This window comes from Podarcis liolepis (assembly GCF_965112155.1).
Source record: "Podarcis liolepis genome assembly, chromosome: 4".
In the NCBI taxonomy this organism is placed as follows: Eukaryota; Metazoa; Chordata; class Lepidosauria; order Squamata; family Lacertidae; genus Podarcis; species Podarcis liolepis.
This window is the reverse complement of record NC_139558.1, coordinates 34,033,394-34,051,848: the sequence shown is the minus strand read 5'-3', so window position 1 is coordinate 34,051,848 and position 18,455 is coordinate 34,033,394. Positions and strand designations below refer to the sequence as shown.

Below are 18,455 nucleotides of genomic sequence, written 5' to 3'. Positions count from 1 at the left end.
ACATGAGCACTGCCACCGGAGTTACACAGGAACACATTGCAATATTATTTTTTGAAGTAGAAAAATGCATCTCCTTTTTTTCAATACTGGCAAAAAAGCTCTGCTACAGGTAGAAAATCTTTTTGCCCTGTTTTCCATCTTTGAAGGTAAAGCAGATTCTCATTTGGTTCATTTCTCCGAAGGACTCGGGTACTATTTGAAAAGGTGCTAAATGCATCTCTGTGCAGCTAAGAAGTTGTTTTGGGTCTAGGAGAAGTAAATTGAACCTCTTTTTTGGTTTTGTCAAAAAGTTATATCTAAAAGCAACATAATGGTATGCTGAAGAAGAAGAAGAAGAAGAAGAAGAAGAGGAGGAGGAGGAGGAGGAGGAGGAGGAGGAGGAGGAGGAGGAGGAGGAAAGGGGAATGGCCTAACATGCCCCCAATTAAAATAGTACACTGTCAGATTTTCAGAGTCTCAAGGGCTCTGACTAAGTAATCTATCTTAAGAACACTTTTCACTTTTAGCTGGGATGTTTCATGACTGTCAACATACTAACGTATTAAACATATTAAATCACTATCATTAAGAAAAAAAATCCAACTCCATAGGTAATGTGGATGTCATTGCTAATCACTATTGCATGTTTTGCAAATTTCCAAGTTTCAAGGCAATCTCAATGACTTTTCTTGCTCTCCTTACAGTAACAGCTTTTTAAAATTTTTGCCTTCTGTTGAAAAATGCAATATGGTTTGCTTGCTCGAAGACATCTAAATGTTAATGATGTTACTGTTCCACAGCCACCTCTTCAGCCATACTTCCCCAGCCAGGTAACCTCAAGATGAGGGAAAGTCCTCTGAGCCTCTTGTGGCAGGCAGTTCCACAAGCTGGGAGCTGCAACTGAGAAGGCCCTGTCTACATTAAAAAAAAAATTCTTATTTATAGACTGCATAAATACTTTAAAAATTCCTTTCATGGGTCAGGAAAAGTCCAGGCAAAAAGATAAGTCTTTATAAAACTTCTGAAGCAACTGATGGTTGGCACTTCACATTTTGGAGAGAAGAGGGGCCACAGAACAGGAATGACAGCAGAAAATGCCTGTTCAGTTTCCTTGCTCTGTTACTATACATTTGCAGGCTGGACTAGGAGATAGCTGCTTGTGCAGCAGGAGGGAATCTGAGGACAAACCTTACTGTAGGTAAGGTAAAGGTAAAGGACCCCTGGATGGTTAACTCCAGTCAAAGGTGACTATGGGGTTGCGGTGCTCATCTCACTTTCAGGCCGAGGGAGCCGGTGTTTGTCCACAGACAGCTTTCTGGGTCATGTGGCCAGCATGACTAAACTGCTTCTGGCACAACAGAGTACGTTTTGGAAACCAGAGCGCACGGAAACACCATTTACCGGTAAATAGCGGTACCTATTTATCTACTTGCACTAGGGTATTTTCAAACTGCTAGGATGGCAGGAGCTGGGACAGAGCTCACCCCTTTCTGGGGATTCGAACCACCGACCTTCTGATTGGCAAGCCCAAGCGGCTCAGTGGTTTAGAGCACAGTGCCACCCGCACTGTATACAGTGCCAAATGAACAACATTGCGGTTTAGTGATTTGGTTGTATTCATGGCAAGGACAGTGTGCATGGAAACAATGAAGAGCCAGGGATTTGACCTATGTGCTAAAACTGGATGTGCAGTGTGATTTTATGACAGACCACTATCTATTTCTGCTGTCAGTCAAAGGATCTCTCTAAGACTAAATGGAAGTGGGTTTCCTCATCAATTTATATTCATGACCCACCAGCATCTCTTTGTGCATCTGCCATTCAAAATCAAGATTCGCCCCCCCCCCAAGTGTTAGAAGTGCTATATAAATGTTTCATGTTAATAAATGGATTATACACACAGGGCTTCTTGGAAGCTGAGGAAGAGAAGCAGAGCATGTAGTTGGAAGTTGTATTTATTATTTACAAGATTGATTAGACAGCTTTCCCGAAAGATCAAGGCAATATATGACAATTCAATAAAACAATCAGATTAGAAACAACCTTTAAAAATTAAAACATGAAAGGTTATGTGCAGCAAATGTCAAAAACATAAGCTTTCAAAGGAAGGACTTGAAAGACTCGAGTATCGTTCGCAGCAAAACAGACACACTGTCAAGTCTTGTTTATTCCTTGCATGCAGGATTAATTATACTGGACGGATAGCAAGTCATTTATGAAAGACGGCCTCTTATCCCAAAATGGTGTGTTAGATTTCTATTTTTTCCCCTCTACAAAACTGTTTGTACATAAAGAGATACTTACACTGGAAGACGTACTGCAACATTCAGTTCAGCAATTAAATGTGGAACAGACTCCTACGAGACTTTGTGGACTCTCCTTCCTCTGAGGTTTTTAAGCAGAGGTTGGGTGGCCACCTGTCATGGATGCTTTAGCTGAGATTCCTGCATTGCAGGGGGTTGGACTAGATGGCCCTTGGGGTCCCTCCCAACTATCCAATTCTATGATTCTAGGTGAGGAAACGACATGTTCAAAGTATGATAGGGAAGGTTTTTAATGTTATATTGTGTTTTTATATATGTTGGAAGCGGGCCAGAGTGGTTGGGAAAACCCAGTCAGATGGATGTGGTACAAATAATAAATTACGGTGATGATAAAATCTCCCACATTAGCATGACTTGAAGAGGCGCTGTCATAACAGAGCTCTACTGTGTGGTTATTCTGAAGGTCCATAGCTCATTGGTAGAACTCATACTTTGCATGCAGAAGGTCCCTCTACGCAGGACTGGTAGAAAATCCAAATAGTGTAAGCAATACTAAGCCAGATAGCACAACGGTTTCACTTGACACAAGGCAAGTTCTTGAGAATGTGTAGATCAGATCTAAGATGCCACAAGCATGAGATTGCCCAGAAGCAGTTAATGTGCATTGCTAGCTTGCTAGACTTGAAGTCCTGGAAACCAGCAGGAAAGTCCATTTTGTGACCAACACTGCACAATGTTGGTTGCTGTTTCCATGACATGTAAATAGTCAGGCGATAGATTTCCACAAAGACACTCTTAAGGACTCAGCTACATTAGTAAAAATAAAATGTTATAAATATGTTATAACACTGTGACACCTGACGGTGCTGTAGAGCTGATATTGGAACTCGGTGTAATTTTTCCACTGTGAGCTTTAAAACCGTTTTTCCCCAGAGCATTTTTTATAGCTGTGTAGATGCAGCCTAAATCCTCAGTCGGTGTTCTCTTCTCCTAAGCAAGCAGACCCCACAAAGGCTGATAGAAATCCATTCTACTTGAGAAAGGACAGAAGTGATATTGGGCTGGATTACAAGTCTGTTAGTTGGAATTAGTTCCTATTGAAATCAATCAGAAGAACATGTGATCCAACAACTAACTTACACTGGATGCAGCCCATCAGGGGTGCCAACTTGAATAAAATATGGGGGGGGCAGGTAAGCACTAACTCACATAATTAATCACATGACACAACACACACTATTTGAATGGCATTGCCCGTCAACTTGGGGGAGCCCTTGAATTTTTTTTGGGGGGGGTGAGGACACCTTGGCGCCTAGGAGTTGAATCTTATGCAGACCAATGTTTCCTTACATATATCTTTATAATGATTCAGATCAAAAAAAGTCATCATCCATCTACCTGAACACATGTTTTTCAGCATTTTTTAAAAAGGATAAAAGTGGAACATCTCCACTCTGCCCATGGAGTTAAATATATTCCATTATATTCAGGCCCATTTAAATGCTCCTCACTCAATTATATATGCATGTGTATTTATATATATGTAAAATATAAATGGTGTTAGTTCTTCTGCATCACTTATCCAACAAAGTGTTTCCTCACTTGTCCACACATTGCCAAAGGTTCACTCTGCAATTTCTCTGTACTCCAACACTTGATGTTAAGTAGAGGGGAGGAGGAGATAAATAATGCCGTTATTGACACAGTGCTGAGCTAGAGGATCTTTAGATCTGAACTTTTCTGATGTTTAAATAAGTGTTACAGACACAGAAGCACACCCCCTGCGGCTAAGATCTGAAGGTTTTAAGAGTTCCCAGAGGAAACAAATTCTAAATAGCTGAACTGCACTTAACTATGAAAAAGAGCATGTCGCTATGGTCATGTAAATGATGCTCTTTGAGTGTAGAGCTAATGTGGATGCAAACTAATTGTGAGAGGGGACCAATCCACATGCCAAGTTCCCTTGCTCCATTGGACACATGAATACTAAACCCAAGCTATGGTGAAACATGTTGAGAAAAGGCACATCTAACTACACGTCTGTTATCCCTTGTACAACCCAGTAATGACCTTTAAAGGCAGTTGATGCCACAGGTGCATGATGTCCATGGCTGCTGCAGGGAGGACCGACAGAATGGACACAGGATGCTGGTATTGGGTTGAATTAGACTACAATTTTATCAGTTACAGCAGTGTTCCCCAACCTTGGGCCTCCAGCTGTTTTTGGACTACAACTCTCATCATCCCTCGCTAGCAAGACCAGTGGTCAAGGATGATGGGAATTGTAGTCCAAAAACAGCTGGAGGCCCAAGGTTGGGGAACACTGAGTTACAGGATAGAGTAGGTTTGGCTAAGACATCGGGCATGTATCCTGCATCAAGCTGCCTAATAGCAGGCATAGGCAAACTCTGGGCCTCCAGATGTTTGGGACTACAATTCCCATCACCCCTGACCACTGGTCCTGTTAGCTAGGGATGGTGGGAATTGTAGTCCCAAACATCTAGAGAGCCAGAGTTTGCCTGTGCCTGCTAATAGGAACCAAGTGAGGTAGACCCTGTACTGGGGAGTCATCCCTGATATGGATTGGGTGCCATTGGGAGAGGTGTATTGGCCCATCAGTCCCCATGGAGACTCCCAGACAGTGTTGCCCCTCCTGGCCCCTCTAACATGGTATCCCTGTGACTAAGGATCCAGCCAAATGCCTGCCAAAGTTGTAGTTGCTATGAGGTAGGTGAAAACCTGCAAGACGGCCAATTTGCTTTCTCCCCGGCCCCACCCCCACCCCCCCAGTATCGCAGGAAGATGGACTATCTCCTAACATTGTGATGCAATTCTCTGATCAAAGACATGGACAGAAATATGTGCACTAAGCATGCATATATATTTGTGGAAATAACATACAAAAGTATTACGGAGAATTGTGGCTGAACTGTTTGTTAGGAGAAACTGTGTACAAAAGAATGTGCACATTAGGAGAAATGTGCAGTGAAATGCTGACAAATTTTCCACAAGGACTGTTTTGGTTTTTCTAAACTACAAACTGGAAATGTGCTGAACTGATTATTGTTTCATTTATCCCTTGTTGGGAGTCAACTGGCTGTTGAGTTAGCAGATGAACTGAATTTAAAAGTGAAGTGTTTACTAGTTATAATCACATACAAGTTGGAATGGATGCATATAAATCTGTTATATATATCCCACAGCTGCATAAACCAAAAGCAAAATGCCAACCTTTAGAAGCAGTAAAGAAAGACACGACTATCTGGCTTCTTTTTTCTTTTTCCTTTTTTTGCTGCTTTAAAGGCTTTAAATAATATACCAAGCTGTTGGTAACTGCTGTGGAAGTTAACAAGCCCTATTCCGTCTCCAAATACATTGGAGGGCTTTTCTAAATTCATGCAAATGTGAGAGTATATGCTCGAGAGAACATGCACAAATAAATCCACATGCTTAAGTTGAATATGGTGGATGAACTTTTATCCTATCTGGTTGAACCCTGAGGAACCAGATGGCTGGTCGGAATCTTCCAACAGGGCCAGCTGCTTTTAGATGCAGCTGGGCTTCAGCTAATGCCCTGCTGTCCCTGGACGAGGTTTTCCAGGGAGAGTAAAATAATGGTCTCTCAGGAGGGCATCAGCTGAAAAAAGAACAGTTGGCATGAGAGAGGAGGATGAGAGTAGAAGCAGCAGAGGGAGCGACTCATTCACATTATGCCAGTCAGCCAGAACTATCCTTACAAGGCATTTTCAATGTCAACGCAGCAGTGGGAAGTGTCACAAATTGAGAATAGACTTCAGACAGGATGGGGAATAAAGAACTAGCTTTATTTCCATGGCTGTGACTGTGAGCAATGCTAGATCACCCCAGAAAGGAATTATATTGAAAAATAGAATGAACAGGAGCCTCCATAGGCAGATTTTTGGCTGTTTCTGCATCACACATTGACCAGATATATTAAAAAGTGACATTATGGTCTATATTTCTGTGGTGGTTGCAGTTGCACGCCCTGCAAAGGCTGAAATAACCAACCAACCAATCTTAAAAGGACTTTTTGTAAAGAATTTATCTGTCTTCTATTTCCGAAGGACAGGGATCAGCAGGTTGAAGAGGGTCTTGCCTATCCGGCAGCCGGAATGGAATAGAATCGTCAAACTGAATTGTATAATTGTAGAGTTGGAAGGGACCCCTGAGGGACATCTAGTCCAACCCCCTGCAATGCATAGCTATCATCACATTAGAACTAGCTTGCAGCAAAACAGCACACACATACACACAAACTAGAATCTCTGTTTCTCGTGACATAAATTTTCAATTGTCTAATTGGAAATGTCCAGTTGTTTTGATACAAACCTTCACCGCTTCTTCCCTGAAGCAAGAGGTGTTGAGCGCCTTTATTCAATATGAACTTGCAACCTTTTTAAAATAAAAATAAAAATTGTAATGTTTCTCCCAAATATGTCATACTGATGGTTTTGTGATAGAATGTCAGATTATGTTTACCACTGTATTTATGGGGCTAGAGAATGTGAGTGGGAGAGGCTCTTTAGAAGTGCAATAAAGGACCCATGAACATTATTATATTATAATCCCATATAAGTTAAGCATCAAAATTACTTAAAAGCATACTGAATGCTTTTTGTGCACCCAATAGGGTTTTGTTTTTGTTTTTGTTTTAAAAAATGTTTAGTCAGAACCATAAGCTCCTCATACATAAACATTTCAGGAAACCTGATACACACATATATCCTTTATGCCTTAGAGAAAGAGAACTGTAAATTTGTATTAAATTTAAAACCACTTCAATGTGATTTCAGCAACTTCCAGTGATAATTTAATCAGTGCCAGAGTGTTTTTAATATCCCCAAAGTCATAAGTGTAACTTGAATATTTTGCTTTGGGTATTGCAAAAGCTGATTCTCTGTAATGGGCTTGTGGGCTTCAAGGCTAATCTGCTTCTGTCTGTTTGTAGAAGAAAGGAAATGTTTGCCTGAAATGCTGTAATCATATAGCTGGCATTGAACCTGTAGACACGAACAGCATTTAGTACATACTTGACTCTCAATCCAAGGAATTACCAGTCTCTTCCATTTTGAAAGCAAAATGAGATGCATTTAAGCCTCCACTGGATTTCAACCATACTCTACAGACTTTAGGATACTGTGCAGCAATATCGAGCCTTTGAAAGTGCCAAGATGGTTTCAGCTTAATTTATTGACTGTGTTCATTTCACCGATTGGAATATTAGGGCCACGTTTATTTATCTATTTATTTCATAAAACCTATACAGCACTTGATTGAAAAGAAACCTCCAAGCAGTTTATTAAAAAGGGGGGGAAATCAAGAAAAAGTACAACAGTACTTTGAAACATACAGAAGTTGAAATACTAAAACAGATTAAAATGACCTCAACTTGCTAAGCACCTGGGTAGGTTTGTCTAAATAAGAATGTTTCTAGCAGGCACCAAAATGTGTACAGCGCAGACGTCTGCTTGATCTCAATAAGCAGGGAGTTCCACAGTGTAGTAGCTGCCACACTAACAATCGAGGTCTTACAAATGCAGATTAATTGGGGTGAATACTATACTGGGCTTGGTTAAGGAAAAGACAAGGGCAGACAGCTTTCCTGTGTTCTGATGAAATACCTCTTAGAAATGTCTAAGGGAATAAATGACAAATGGGTTAATCTCCAATTTTATTTATTAATTTGGGAAATAAATGTTTAAGTTGTTCTGCAGCACAAGGCTGCTAGGGCAGAGCACACTTAAAAACTGTTACTTTACAGGCCATAACCCAATGAGAAAATCAGGAGACAGCAGGCTGGCATGCTAGAATGCATGGGCAAGTAAAACATTGCTCAGTTGGCACCAATATGACATCAGGGTTGGAGCCAAGTGAGCTTCTCTGGGTAGGGAATTCCAGATGCAAGTCACCACAAGTGAGAAGTCCCTGCCAACTGACTTCTTGTGCCAGGAGAACTCAGTAAAACCTCTGCTGATGACCATGAGGTTTGGGCAGGAATGCATGGTAGGAGACAGCGCTTCTGTGTCCCAGACATGAGCAGTAGCGGCCAACCCCCAAAATGACGTCGCTCTGTGTGCTTGTAAAGCTGACTGCAGAGCAGAGTTGGAAGGGAATGGGAAAGAGTGACCATAGAAAAGAAAACAATAACCCATTTAGTGCTGGCCCCCTCCTCTACAAGGATACCATGAAAACTGATTGGCAGATAAAGAGGTACCTTGGAAAGCTATCCCTCCTGAGTGATTAGAATAGCTGGGAAATGGTTATCAATGCCCTTTCTAACAAGACCAAATTGCAGATATTTGTCTCTTCATAATGGGGAGATACTACAATAACATGAGGCCACTGTTATCCTTTAATTCAGCTCTATCGTGGACCTTTCTGCAGCTGAAAAAGCTGCACTGTAATTAATGGTTTGCCTGAGGATCAGCCCTGATATAGCCAAAAAAATAATAATCACATCTTGTATTTTCTGGAAGGCAACCTGAAAGCATGTTTTGATACCGGTCCCAGACTCCTGGGTGCTCAGTACAGGTTAAACACAGCAGAGTTCTCTGTTTCACATTAGTAGTGTTTCGTTTTATTCTCTAAAGTTGAATCTGTATCCTGAGTCATAAGCACAAATATAACCCATTAGCTTTCTCAGCAACACTGATGGCAGCAACAGCAAAACCATATGTTCTCCATTTGATTTACCATCAGCAGCAACTGCCTGGCTGCCCACAGTTATTCTCTGCTTAATAATATTGGCTCATAATAAGTGAATATCTGCTATTAACTAGCATGTGAAGAATTTTTAATAGGAATCATGATGCCTCTGGTTTTGCGCTTCTATAAATCTCTTCCTCCAGTGCTGCACTGTTGGAAAACTAAAAGAATTTCCCCCAGTGTGTCAAAACAGAATGGCTTTGACTTCAAGTGATGTCAATTACCGAGCAAGCTTGAGGGTGCGGGGGAAGAAACAGAGCATCTAACTGCATACACACACTCTTTGATTTTTGTGCAGTGATCAGTGATAGACTTTGCTAAGCTGCTTCTCTGGATTATTATTTTTTCGATGCTGCTACATCAATAAAAACTCCAGCTGTAATTTATCCACTTCATCTGTGTTGCACTGTGGTCAAAATGAATGTGTCATCTATGCCTTAGATTTTACCATCAGTTACTTTATGCTTGTCTTACTGCTATTACAGGCCAGTCTTCTGACTACTTTTCAATCTTTTTGCGTACTCTTCTCCTATCTAGTTCATCTTGTCTCAATACAAGCCTGCATTACCTAAATGTATTGACTGCCCGGGCAAGCAGGGAACTGTGTAGTTCAACAGCATGCCTATGTACCCACAGTAAAGCTAGGCCATATTTTAACTATATATGCATGCGCTTTCTCGTGTACTCCCCTCTCCCCTCTTTTGGCACAGCTGTGAGATAAAAGGCATTTGCTTCCCGTTTCAACTAACCAAGGTTTGTTGTTGCATCCAAACCTAGACAAACTGTGGTTAGTGCTAAAAATGGTTTCTTGAACAAAGCCAACTTTGAATCATGGCCAGTGAAATACTACTGAATAAACTGACTTGTTAGCGAATGTTTGTTTTGCGGTTCTAGAAAAGACTTTGGCGATGAAAGGCAGAAACCTTTGCTCAGTGAGTGGCTCCAGGTCTTGAAATGAGATCTGTGTGGGATGTTAGTAGGAAAATGGGGCAAAGAAAAGGCAACAGGGGAAAAAATGGAAACATAGACTTAATGGATCATTTCTTTCTTATTTTTTAGGAATGCTGTGGAAGAAAACAAAAAACTCTATGCAATTTATGACACAAGGTAAGTCATAAAACTGTGCAAAAACAAAAAAGTGCAAAAAACAAAACTCAGATATAAAAGTTTGAGATTATTTAATCACTTAAAAAAAATTAATTCACTCATTTAATAATGCCAATGGTTCCAACTATTATCAATTTTTTGGGCTCCGATTTGGAAGGTATTTAATGCTTCTCTTTTTTCAAAATATAATAAACAGATATTCTGAGGTCTAGAAGAACTGCGTGCATCTTTTCATTAAATATATATAGATATAAAGCTAAATATTGCCTTGGAAATCTGCATGTCTGACTAAATAAAGCATGGAAGAAGGAACTGATTTACCCTACCAAGGAACTTAAAGTATTTTATTCTGAGCTACTCTCCCCCACCCCACACACAGGTGAAATTATGGGTGGAAAAGTTGATGAAGGAAAAAATTTTGAGCAGAAAACTCAGAGAATAGGATTAAATAAATCCTGCCCACTTTGATTTTATTTGATTTACTGTATTTCTCAGTTACTTTTCATTCAAATGAATCTCAAAGTGGCTTACAAACAATGAATAACAATAACAGAATGAACATAATAGAACAAATACAGATAAATCATATAAAATAACTAACAAATCATCAATAAAACAATCACAATCTATTAAACACTATTAACAGCACCGCAATTAAAAATAATCTGAACATCACAATTACAGCAACTCTGATTAAAAAATCAATACAGCATTTATAATCTATCAAACAATATTAACACTAACAAAATAGCAGCTAAAAAAACTATCTAAGCACTGTTTAGTTCATACAGACTGTATTTTGAATTACTAAAGTTATTCTCTCTTCCTCTTCTCCAGCTCACAAACTTTGAAACTTCTTTCTAAGTTTGAACTGGTTTATTGTTTTGTAGTGCCAAATAACAATAAAACCCACCCACTTTCTCCCGCCACTTTTCCTCTGCCCAAACTTTCAGACTCCCGAGGCAGCTTTTGATTAAAAACATAACTGGGGGAAAGAAACACACAACTGTATATCATGTCTAGTTTGGCCCCAGAGAGAGTGGGGGGGAAATCTTGAAAATGATGTATGGTTTTTGTTTTTTAATCAGAGCACATGGCTATTCATAGAAGCTGGCATTTGCTTTCCTGAGAACTTGTATCTGTGACTGATAGGTTTTGGGCAACTTACCAAAATGGGGTTTATAACATACTGGCTTATCAGACATAGCAATGTCTTAAGTCTAAAAGAAGGAGAGGGTGGGTATTGTTGCAGGAGTACCACACCTGTTCTGATGAAATACGTTCTTTATTTGACCATAAAGTGCACACCTAGGCATAGTTCAGTTCTTCAGGCACAGTAATATTCTACGTAATAAAGTTATGACACTGACACCTGTCATACCATATGCTCTAGAGAATATTAAGACTGCAGTGGAAAATTCCATTTATGATCTCAGTGTACAACTGCACTGATTAATTTCCCAGGCCTGAAAAGCAAATGCAGTCTTCATCAACAGCCATGAAATTACCATAATGTAACAGAGTGCAGGGTTGGTGGGTGGGGGGAATCAAACCCAGCAAACCTAATACAAACAAAAAACAAAAAAAAAAACCCTGGTCAGCAACTGTTTTTCTTGGGGGGGGGTGAGTTTGAGATAGGAGTAACTGGTGAGGCAACATCTCTGCTAGCATCTTTTAAAGTAGAGGTGGCAAAATTGACAAAATGTGGCCCTCCAAGTCTTTCCATCTGGCCCTCAGAACTCTCACGATGCCAGGCATAGGCAAACTCTGGCCCTCCAGATGTTTGTGACTACAATTCCCATCATACCTGACCACTGGCCCTGTTAGCTGGGGATGATGATAATTGTAGTCCCAAACATTTGGAGGGCCAGAGTTTGCCTATTCCTGCACTAGGCCATTTCCTCTTCCCAGGCCACACCCTTCACTGGCCCCATTCTGCACTATCCTTGGCCCATGCATTAGCACAGCTCAGTTCATTAGAGCATGGTGCTGATAACGCCGAAGGTTGCAGGTTCAGTCCTTGTATGGGACACCTGAATATTCCTGCATTGCAGGGGGTTGGGCTAGATGATCCTAAGGATACCTTCCAACTCTATGAATGTTTCTAGCTGGTTGGACTATCTCCTTGAATTGTGATACCTTAAGGAACAGACGCCAAAGAAGTCACAATTCCTTTTTTCAATACTTTCTTCACAGCAGTTGCATTTATTCACTACAGTAATATTGTAATGCAGCATTTTTATTTTATTTTATTTTTTAATCCCAATGCAGCTAAAGTAGTACCAGATTTTGCAATTATGCACATAACTGGAAGAAGCCGTAGAGCAGATTAAACAAGTGTTGTCCGCTCTCTTCACTATATTAGTCCAACTTTGATGAGCACAGGTGGTCTTAAAACGATTAACAGAATTCCCTTATTAATAACCTGTATGTATCTTACAAGGTAGTATTGCTGTTAAGTTTGGAGCACATCAGAGGAACAATCCAGCCAAAGTTAAGCTCTTTAACTCACCCTTTGAAACACGTGCTTAGCTCCCACACATTGAAATCATATTTAACCGTGCTTGAATTATGCCCTACATAAAGAAAGTGTGAACACAGATATTACATTTTAAGCAATGAGGCTAGTCCATTTGGGGAAATTGGGCAAGGTCCCACCAATGTTATCCAATTTCCACCTGCCTGCCTTTTTACTGACAAGCAGCCCAGGGGTGGGGGGTGGGGGGCACAGCTTGTCAGTTTGCTTCTCCTTAGATTCAGTGTTGCCCTTATAAAACTCACCTAGGAGCAGAATGGGAACAAAACTATAATTAGTTGATTGTGCCTGTTATTGGCTATGGCTCTACCTACTGTTCGGCTCCCTCCTTTCCATGCTACCAATACCAATAGTCACCAGTCTCCACTGATTTTAAGTGGAGCAGAAGCAGTCTGGTCGTGACATTGCTCACCTTGAAACCCTTGTCTTGAGATCATGCTCTGGGGGATGGAAAGATTTTGCATGCTTCAGGCCACACTGGAGGAAAACATGCAGTTATGTTATCTAGTATGGCTAGTAGCATGCTAGGACTATACTGACCATTTCCTCTGAATAGAACCAAGGTACGATTGCACTCTTACTGATCCAGTGTGTTTGATTTGCCAATGTCTTTGTAACTCTGATTGCAAAGCCAAAAGTTCATTCCTTGCCCAAGAGTATTCACCTATCGTGAATGCTCTTATTGAGAGTAACATATGCCTCTTTCAAATCCTGATGAACCAGCATACATTGGTTTATGGTATGGCAAGCTCACAATTTTTGTCAAGTTTCATTTTTGTCCTAGAACATCCCCTCCCCACAACACACGGGTGCCAGCAGTGCCATTTAGGAAGGGCACACACCCCTGTACATTTTGAATTTAATGGGAATATTCCACAGAAGCATCTATCCCCGCCCCCGGCAAACTCACTGTTTTCGTGCACTCAGTTACTATTGTTATGATGCATGAAAACCATGTGGTCCTAGGCACATTTACTCAGAAGCAAATTTCACTGATGTCAGTGGGACTTACTCTCAAATCCTTATAGGACCGCAACCTGAATACAGTCGTACCTTGGTTGCTGAACGACTTGGGACTTGTACGTTTCGGCTCCAGAACAATCAAAAACTGGAAGTGAGTGTTCTGGTTCTCGAATGATTTTGAGAAGCCGAACGTCCGGTGTGGCTTCCACGGCTTCCGATCGGCTGCAGAAGCTTCCTGCAGCCAATCAGAAGCCGCGCTTTGGCTTCAAAACATGTACTTCCAGAACGGATTCCATTTGACTTCCAAGGTACAGCTGTATGTGTTTATAAAGCACATTGTTTTCTCCCCTGCAATTTAATGCTTAGTAAGCTTTTTGTTGTTTCTGATAATCCTGTCTTCTCCCACCCACCAATCAGAACCTGATACCTCTTTTCTCTTCACTAGTGAAATCTGTAATGGCACACACAATGTGTACCTCCTCTTTCTCAAATTGTTTTCCATTGTTTCCTTGAAGAGAAAATCACACATGCATGCCAGTTTGCCAAAAGAGGATAGGCAAAGACCTGGAAATGAGAATTAGCCAGCTGAATTGATAAGAGTAACAAGATTCAGTTTCCACCAGAGGAAAACTCTGAAGTCACTGGGTGGCTTCTGGTATTATTCCACATTTTTAAAAATTGCAGTCTAAAAAAACACATGCCATCTTATGTTTAAGTAATATCAAATAACACATTATGATCGTTTCAAATTTATAAAGGATCACACGGAAGTAAGAACCCAGAGAAGCAAACAAATGCTCCATATCCATAATAAATTAAACCTCCCCCCCATAGACTATCAGCAAGCAAACAGAAATTTCACAGCAAAGCTAAATGGGAGAAATAACCTTATAATTATAACAGATTTTACACATCTTACACAAGTGTTGATTTGTTCACACCTCACATTTCCTTCCAATTTGCCTATATAGGGCATTACTCAGAAACACAATGTCCGATGATGATGTATATTCCCTTAATAAGAAACCTTGTTCTTTTTTTAAACAAGAAAAAATATATCTTCCAATGCGTTATAGATTTTAAAGAGAAAGCTGAGTATGTATGAGTTGGAAACTATGTAGAAGGCTGGGTAAGTGGAGCCAAGATAGTCACGTCTCAGTTTAGCCTCATTCCAGGTCTGCAAGATAGGGCAGAACAGCTGCATTAGTAGGCATAAGATCCCTGAAGTCAGGCAAATGCATGATTATTTAATGTTATTGTTATATCTCAGAGAGCTGAGGCCCCAGGTCCCTTTTGGGTTGCCAGAGGATCTATGGCACAAAACTAGAAGTACCACAGATTATAGCGACCACAAGGAGAACTATCCAGCCTGATAAGTATTCTATGGCTCTTTGTGGGCAAATTCATGCAGGCTTCTGGCCAAAGCTCAGTGGTGCCAATGGAAGCTTCTCTGCCTTGCCCAAATAGCAACTTGGTGAAGGGCTTGGGGGGGGAGGGGACTATGGTGCAGGAGAAAAGAATTAAACCCACCTCCCCATGTGGTACAACCCTAATCCTGCCTGGGGCCACAAGAGTTGCTATTGACACTTCCGGGGGGGGGGGGGAAGGCAACTTCAAAGCTGTCTTCACATGTTAAACATGTGAAGGGGTTCCATGTAAGTCAGAGCAGAGCAGAGCAGAGATTCAGGCTTCTAGCAGAACCTTGGACAGCTCCAAATAGAATCAAAGCCAAGCCCAGGCCTGGAGAGGAGCATAAAAGCAGGAACCATTGGTTGCTAGAGATGTCTTGTAAAGACAGGTCTTTGGCCCAGCCTTTCCCTGACTGTACCCTGTTATATATGTCTGAATCCCCTGAATCCCTGTTTTATTTGGTTTTATATACTTTTCTATGTTTTTATGCTATCGTTTCATCGGCTTTACGTTGCGGTTTTGTTTTAATGATATTGTTTGTTTTGTATTGTATACAAATAGAGATTTCAAAAAATATTAAGCACCTTATAAATGCTTTAAAATAAATTAAACTGGCTACAGCAAACCCCCCCACACACCGTGACACATTGCTTTGCTCTCAAGGCTGGGAACTAGGGAGTTCTGCCAAGGGCTTCTTGAGGCGGAGAGGGTTTTGAGAGGTGGCACCATCCATAGAAGGAAGTGCCAAGCCTATGGGGCAAGAATGCCGAAAGGACAGAGCAGACAGCCTTTGGAATGCCCTGGTTGGTGGAGCTAGAGAAGCAAAAATATCATTAAAAGGGATGTAGCAGGCTACAAGATCAGAAAGCCCTGCAGGGCAAAGTCATGGGAGGGGGTTGAAGGTAAAGTGAAGGCAGGAGTGCCAACTTGGCCCAGTGACCGTGGGTGCATGGCCCTGGCACTGAAATTTGTGGGTTCCCAGCCCCTTCATGGGGAATTTTGTGAGAGCTCAGGCACCCAGGGAGTTGGCACCTATGAGTGAAGAAGCTTGCACTGCGTACAGGAAGAGGGCTGCTGCAAGAAGGGTTGCTGCTGGACTCACCTTTGGGTTGCCCTCCCATGGCTGCCATCACCTAGTGTTCTGTGGGGCATGTGAACCGACCTTTCATGTGGGGAAACCTGCGCCAAGAAAGGACACCTCTGCAGTCTTCCTGGCCTCAGGAAGGAAGGAAATGAAGGGCACCAGGACTAATGGATGGCACATGAAGTCTTTGCTCTTTCACCTTGCGGGTTTATTGATTGTGAGCCTGTGGGGAAAGCAGGGTATAAAAGAATAGAGCAGAAAGAAATCTCAGCACACAATCACAGAATGGCAAAGTTGGTCATCTGGTCGTACCCCCTGCAACACAGGACCCTTTACTATAGCATCCATTCCCTGGTGGTCTAGTGGTTAGGATTTGTTGCGGCCCGAGTTTGATTCCCAGTCAGGGGAAAGAAAGAAAAACTATAGCATCCATGACAGACAGATGGCCATCCAACCATAGCTGTCAACCTTTCCTTTCCTTTTTTTGCGGGAAATTCCCTTATTTCAGCGCCGTTTCCCACTGCTATCCCTGATTGTTAGGTATCCCGTAGACTGTCTCCGGGACAGGTGAGGCTGCTGATCCCTTATTTTCAAATCCGAAAGTTGACAGCTATGCATCCAACCTCTGCCCGAAAACCTCCAAGCAAGGAAAGTCCCCAACCTCCCAGCAGGTGCATGGGAGGAGCAGTTTATGAGGGGAAACTTCGTAGCCCAGCCCCTGAGGAAGCGGCCTCAACTTGGGCTGCTTTCCTAGGCCCTTCGAGGCCCACTAGCCACTGGCAGCCAGCAAGGCCAAGAGGGGGCGAGTCCTCGGAGGGCCTAGCCCCTCGGCTCCCGGCCATGCCCTCGCTCCGTCCGCACACGCCCCTCTAGGTGGCCCCGCGCTGCGCCTCGCGCCTCTGAGGAGAAGCTGCACCTGTGGCTGCCGCCGCCTGTCCCACGCCTGCTTTGGCGCGCGAGGCTCCACCCGGCTCGCGCCTGAATGCGCGCCCGGCATTGGCGCTGTCGCCAGCCGCCGCCTGAGTGGAGGCAGCACTAAGCGGAGGAGGGCGGGAAGGCGGCGGCTGCTGCTGGTGGTTCCTACTGAGGTGGCCTCAGCTTGGCCCCAGGCGCCCGGCCACAAGGGCTCTCCGGGGGTGCCTGCCTGCGTGGCATGGACGGCGCCCAGAGGAGCCGAGCAGAGTCTCCTCGCGGGAGAAGGCGGCGGCGGCGCCCGTCCGAGCTCGGCGCCCGCAGCTCGCCGGTGCCCTGAGCGCCAAGTCCGAGCCGCGGCGCTCCCTCCCTGGGCGAGGCGTGTGGGGAGGTGGGGGGTGGGGGGAGGACCGGGCGGCGCGGGGTGGGGGTGTTGGGGGGGCAGTTCTCCTCAGCTGCCTCTCTCTCGCTCTCCTCAAGAGCTTCGCCTCAGCCTCCTGCGCTGGGCGGGGGGAGCGTCGGAGGAGAGAGAGAGGCAGGCGAGGGGACTGTCGCCTCCGCCTCTTCCTCGGCGGCTCTCGGGCAGCCGGAACCGCACGCGGCCGCGGCGGCAGCTGCTGCTGCTGCGGCGGGAAGGGAGCCCGGAGCGGAGGGATGTGGGGCTTGGGACGAGGCAGGATCTTCGGCGTCTTCTCCGCTCCGGTCCTGGTGGCCGTGGTCTGCTGCGCCCAGAGGTAGGAGCGGCGCCTGGCGGGGAGGGGAGGGAGGGGACGCCGCGAGGGGGGGGGGGGAGGGCTGCGGCTCGACCAGCCACCCGAACTGACCAGAGCTTCTTTTTCTGCCCCCCTTGCCGACCTCTCTCTCCTCCTCTGTCCCTGCCTCGCTCCTTCGCCTTTCTTTCCCTCGCCCCTCCTTGTCGCCGATTTGCATCTCTTCCCCTTTATCGCTTCACTTTTCCTCACCCCCCCTTTTAATTTTTTTTTTAAACCCTTCACATCTTTTCGGACTTTTCTTATCCCTCTCACCCTTTTCAATCTCTACCCCCCTTTTCAAATTTCTCCTCAAACTCCTCCTTTCCCCCACAGTGTGAGCGATCATGGGAACATGTCCTTCGTGAAAGAAACGGTGGATAAATTGCTGAAAGGCTACGACATTCGCCTCAGACCGGATTTTGGAGGTGAGTCTCTGGTTTGGTGTCTCTTGTTCTTGTCTGTCTCGGATTCTGTGCGGGGTTTTTTTTTTCTTGGGGAGGGGGAGGAGGAAATATTCTTGAGAGAGAGGAGGGGGGACACACATGTTTCTACCAAGTGTGGGGCCAAGTGACGCCGTCTCCTGTTCTCCATTAGGCCCCCCAGTGAACGTCGGGATGAACATAGACATTGCCAGCATCGACATGGTGTCAGAAGTCAACATGGTGAGTAGGTCTCTGGTGACTTCGGCATGGACATGGCTGGGAACTTACTGTGTTGGATGT

General features: G+C 43.6%; 1 protein-coding gene across 2 annotated transcripts in view; it reads left to right on the top strand.

Annotated features, from left to right (window-relative positions):
• GABRB3 (gamma-aminobutyric acid type A receptor subunit beta3) overlaps positions 1-18,455 on the top strand; it is a 203,584-nt gene that overhangs the window by 77,107 nt on the left and 108,022 nt on the right. Inside the window, exons 2-4 of one of the 2 annotated variants that reach the window (XM_083501724.1) lie at positions 10,029-10,076; positions 18,067-18,158; positions 18,328-18,395. In XM_083501724.1, coding sequence (XP_083357850.1) covers positions 10,029-10,076; positions 18,067-18,158; positions 18,328-18,395 — 208 coding nt within the window. Of the gene's footprint in view, positions 1-10,028; positions 10,077-17,487; positions 17,716-18,066; positions 18,159-18,327; positions 18,396-18,455 lie in introns of those variants that run through there. The other variant, XM_083501725.1, reaches the window with a different exon arrangement.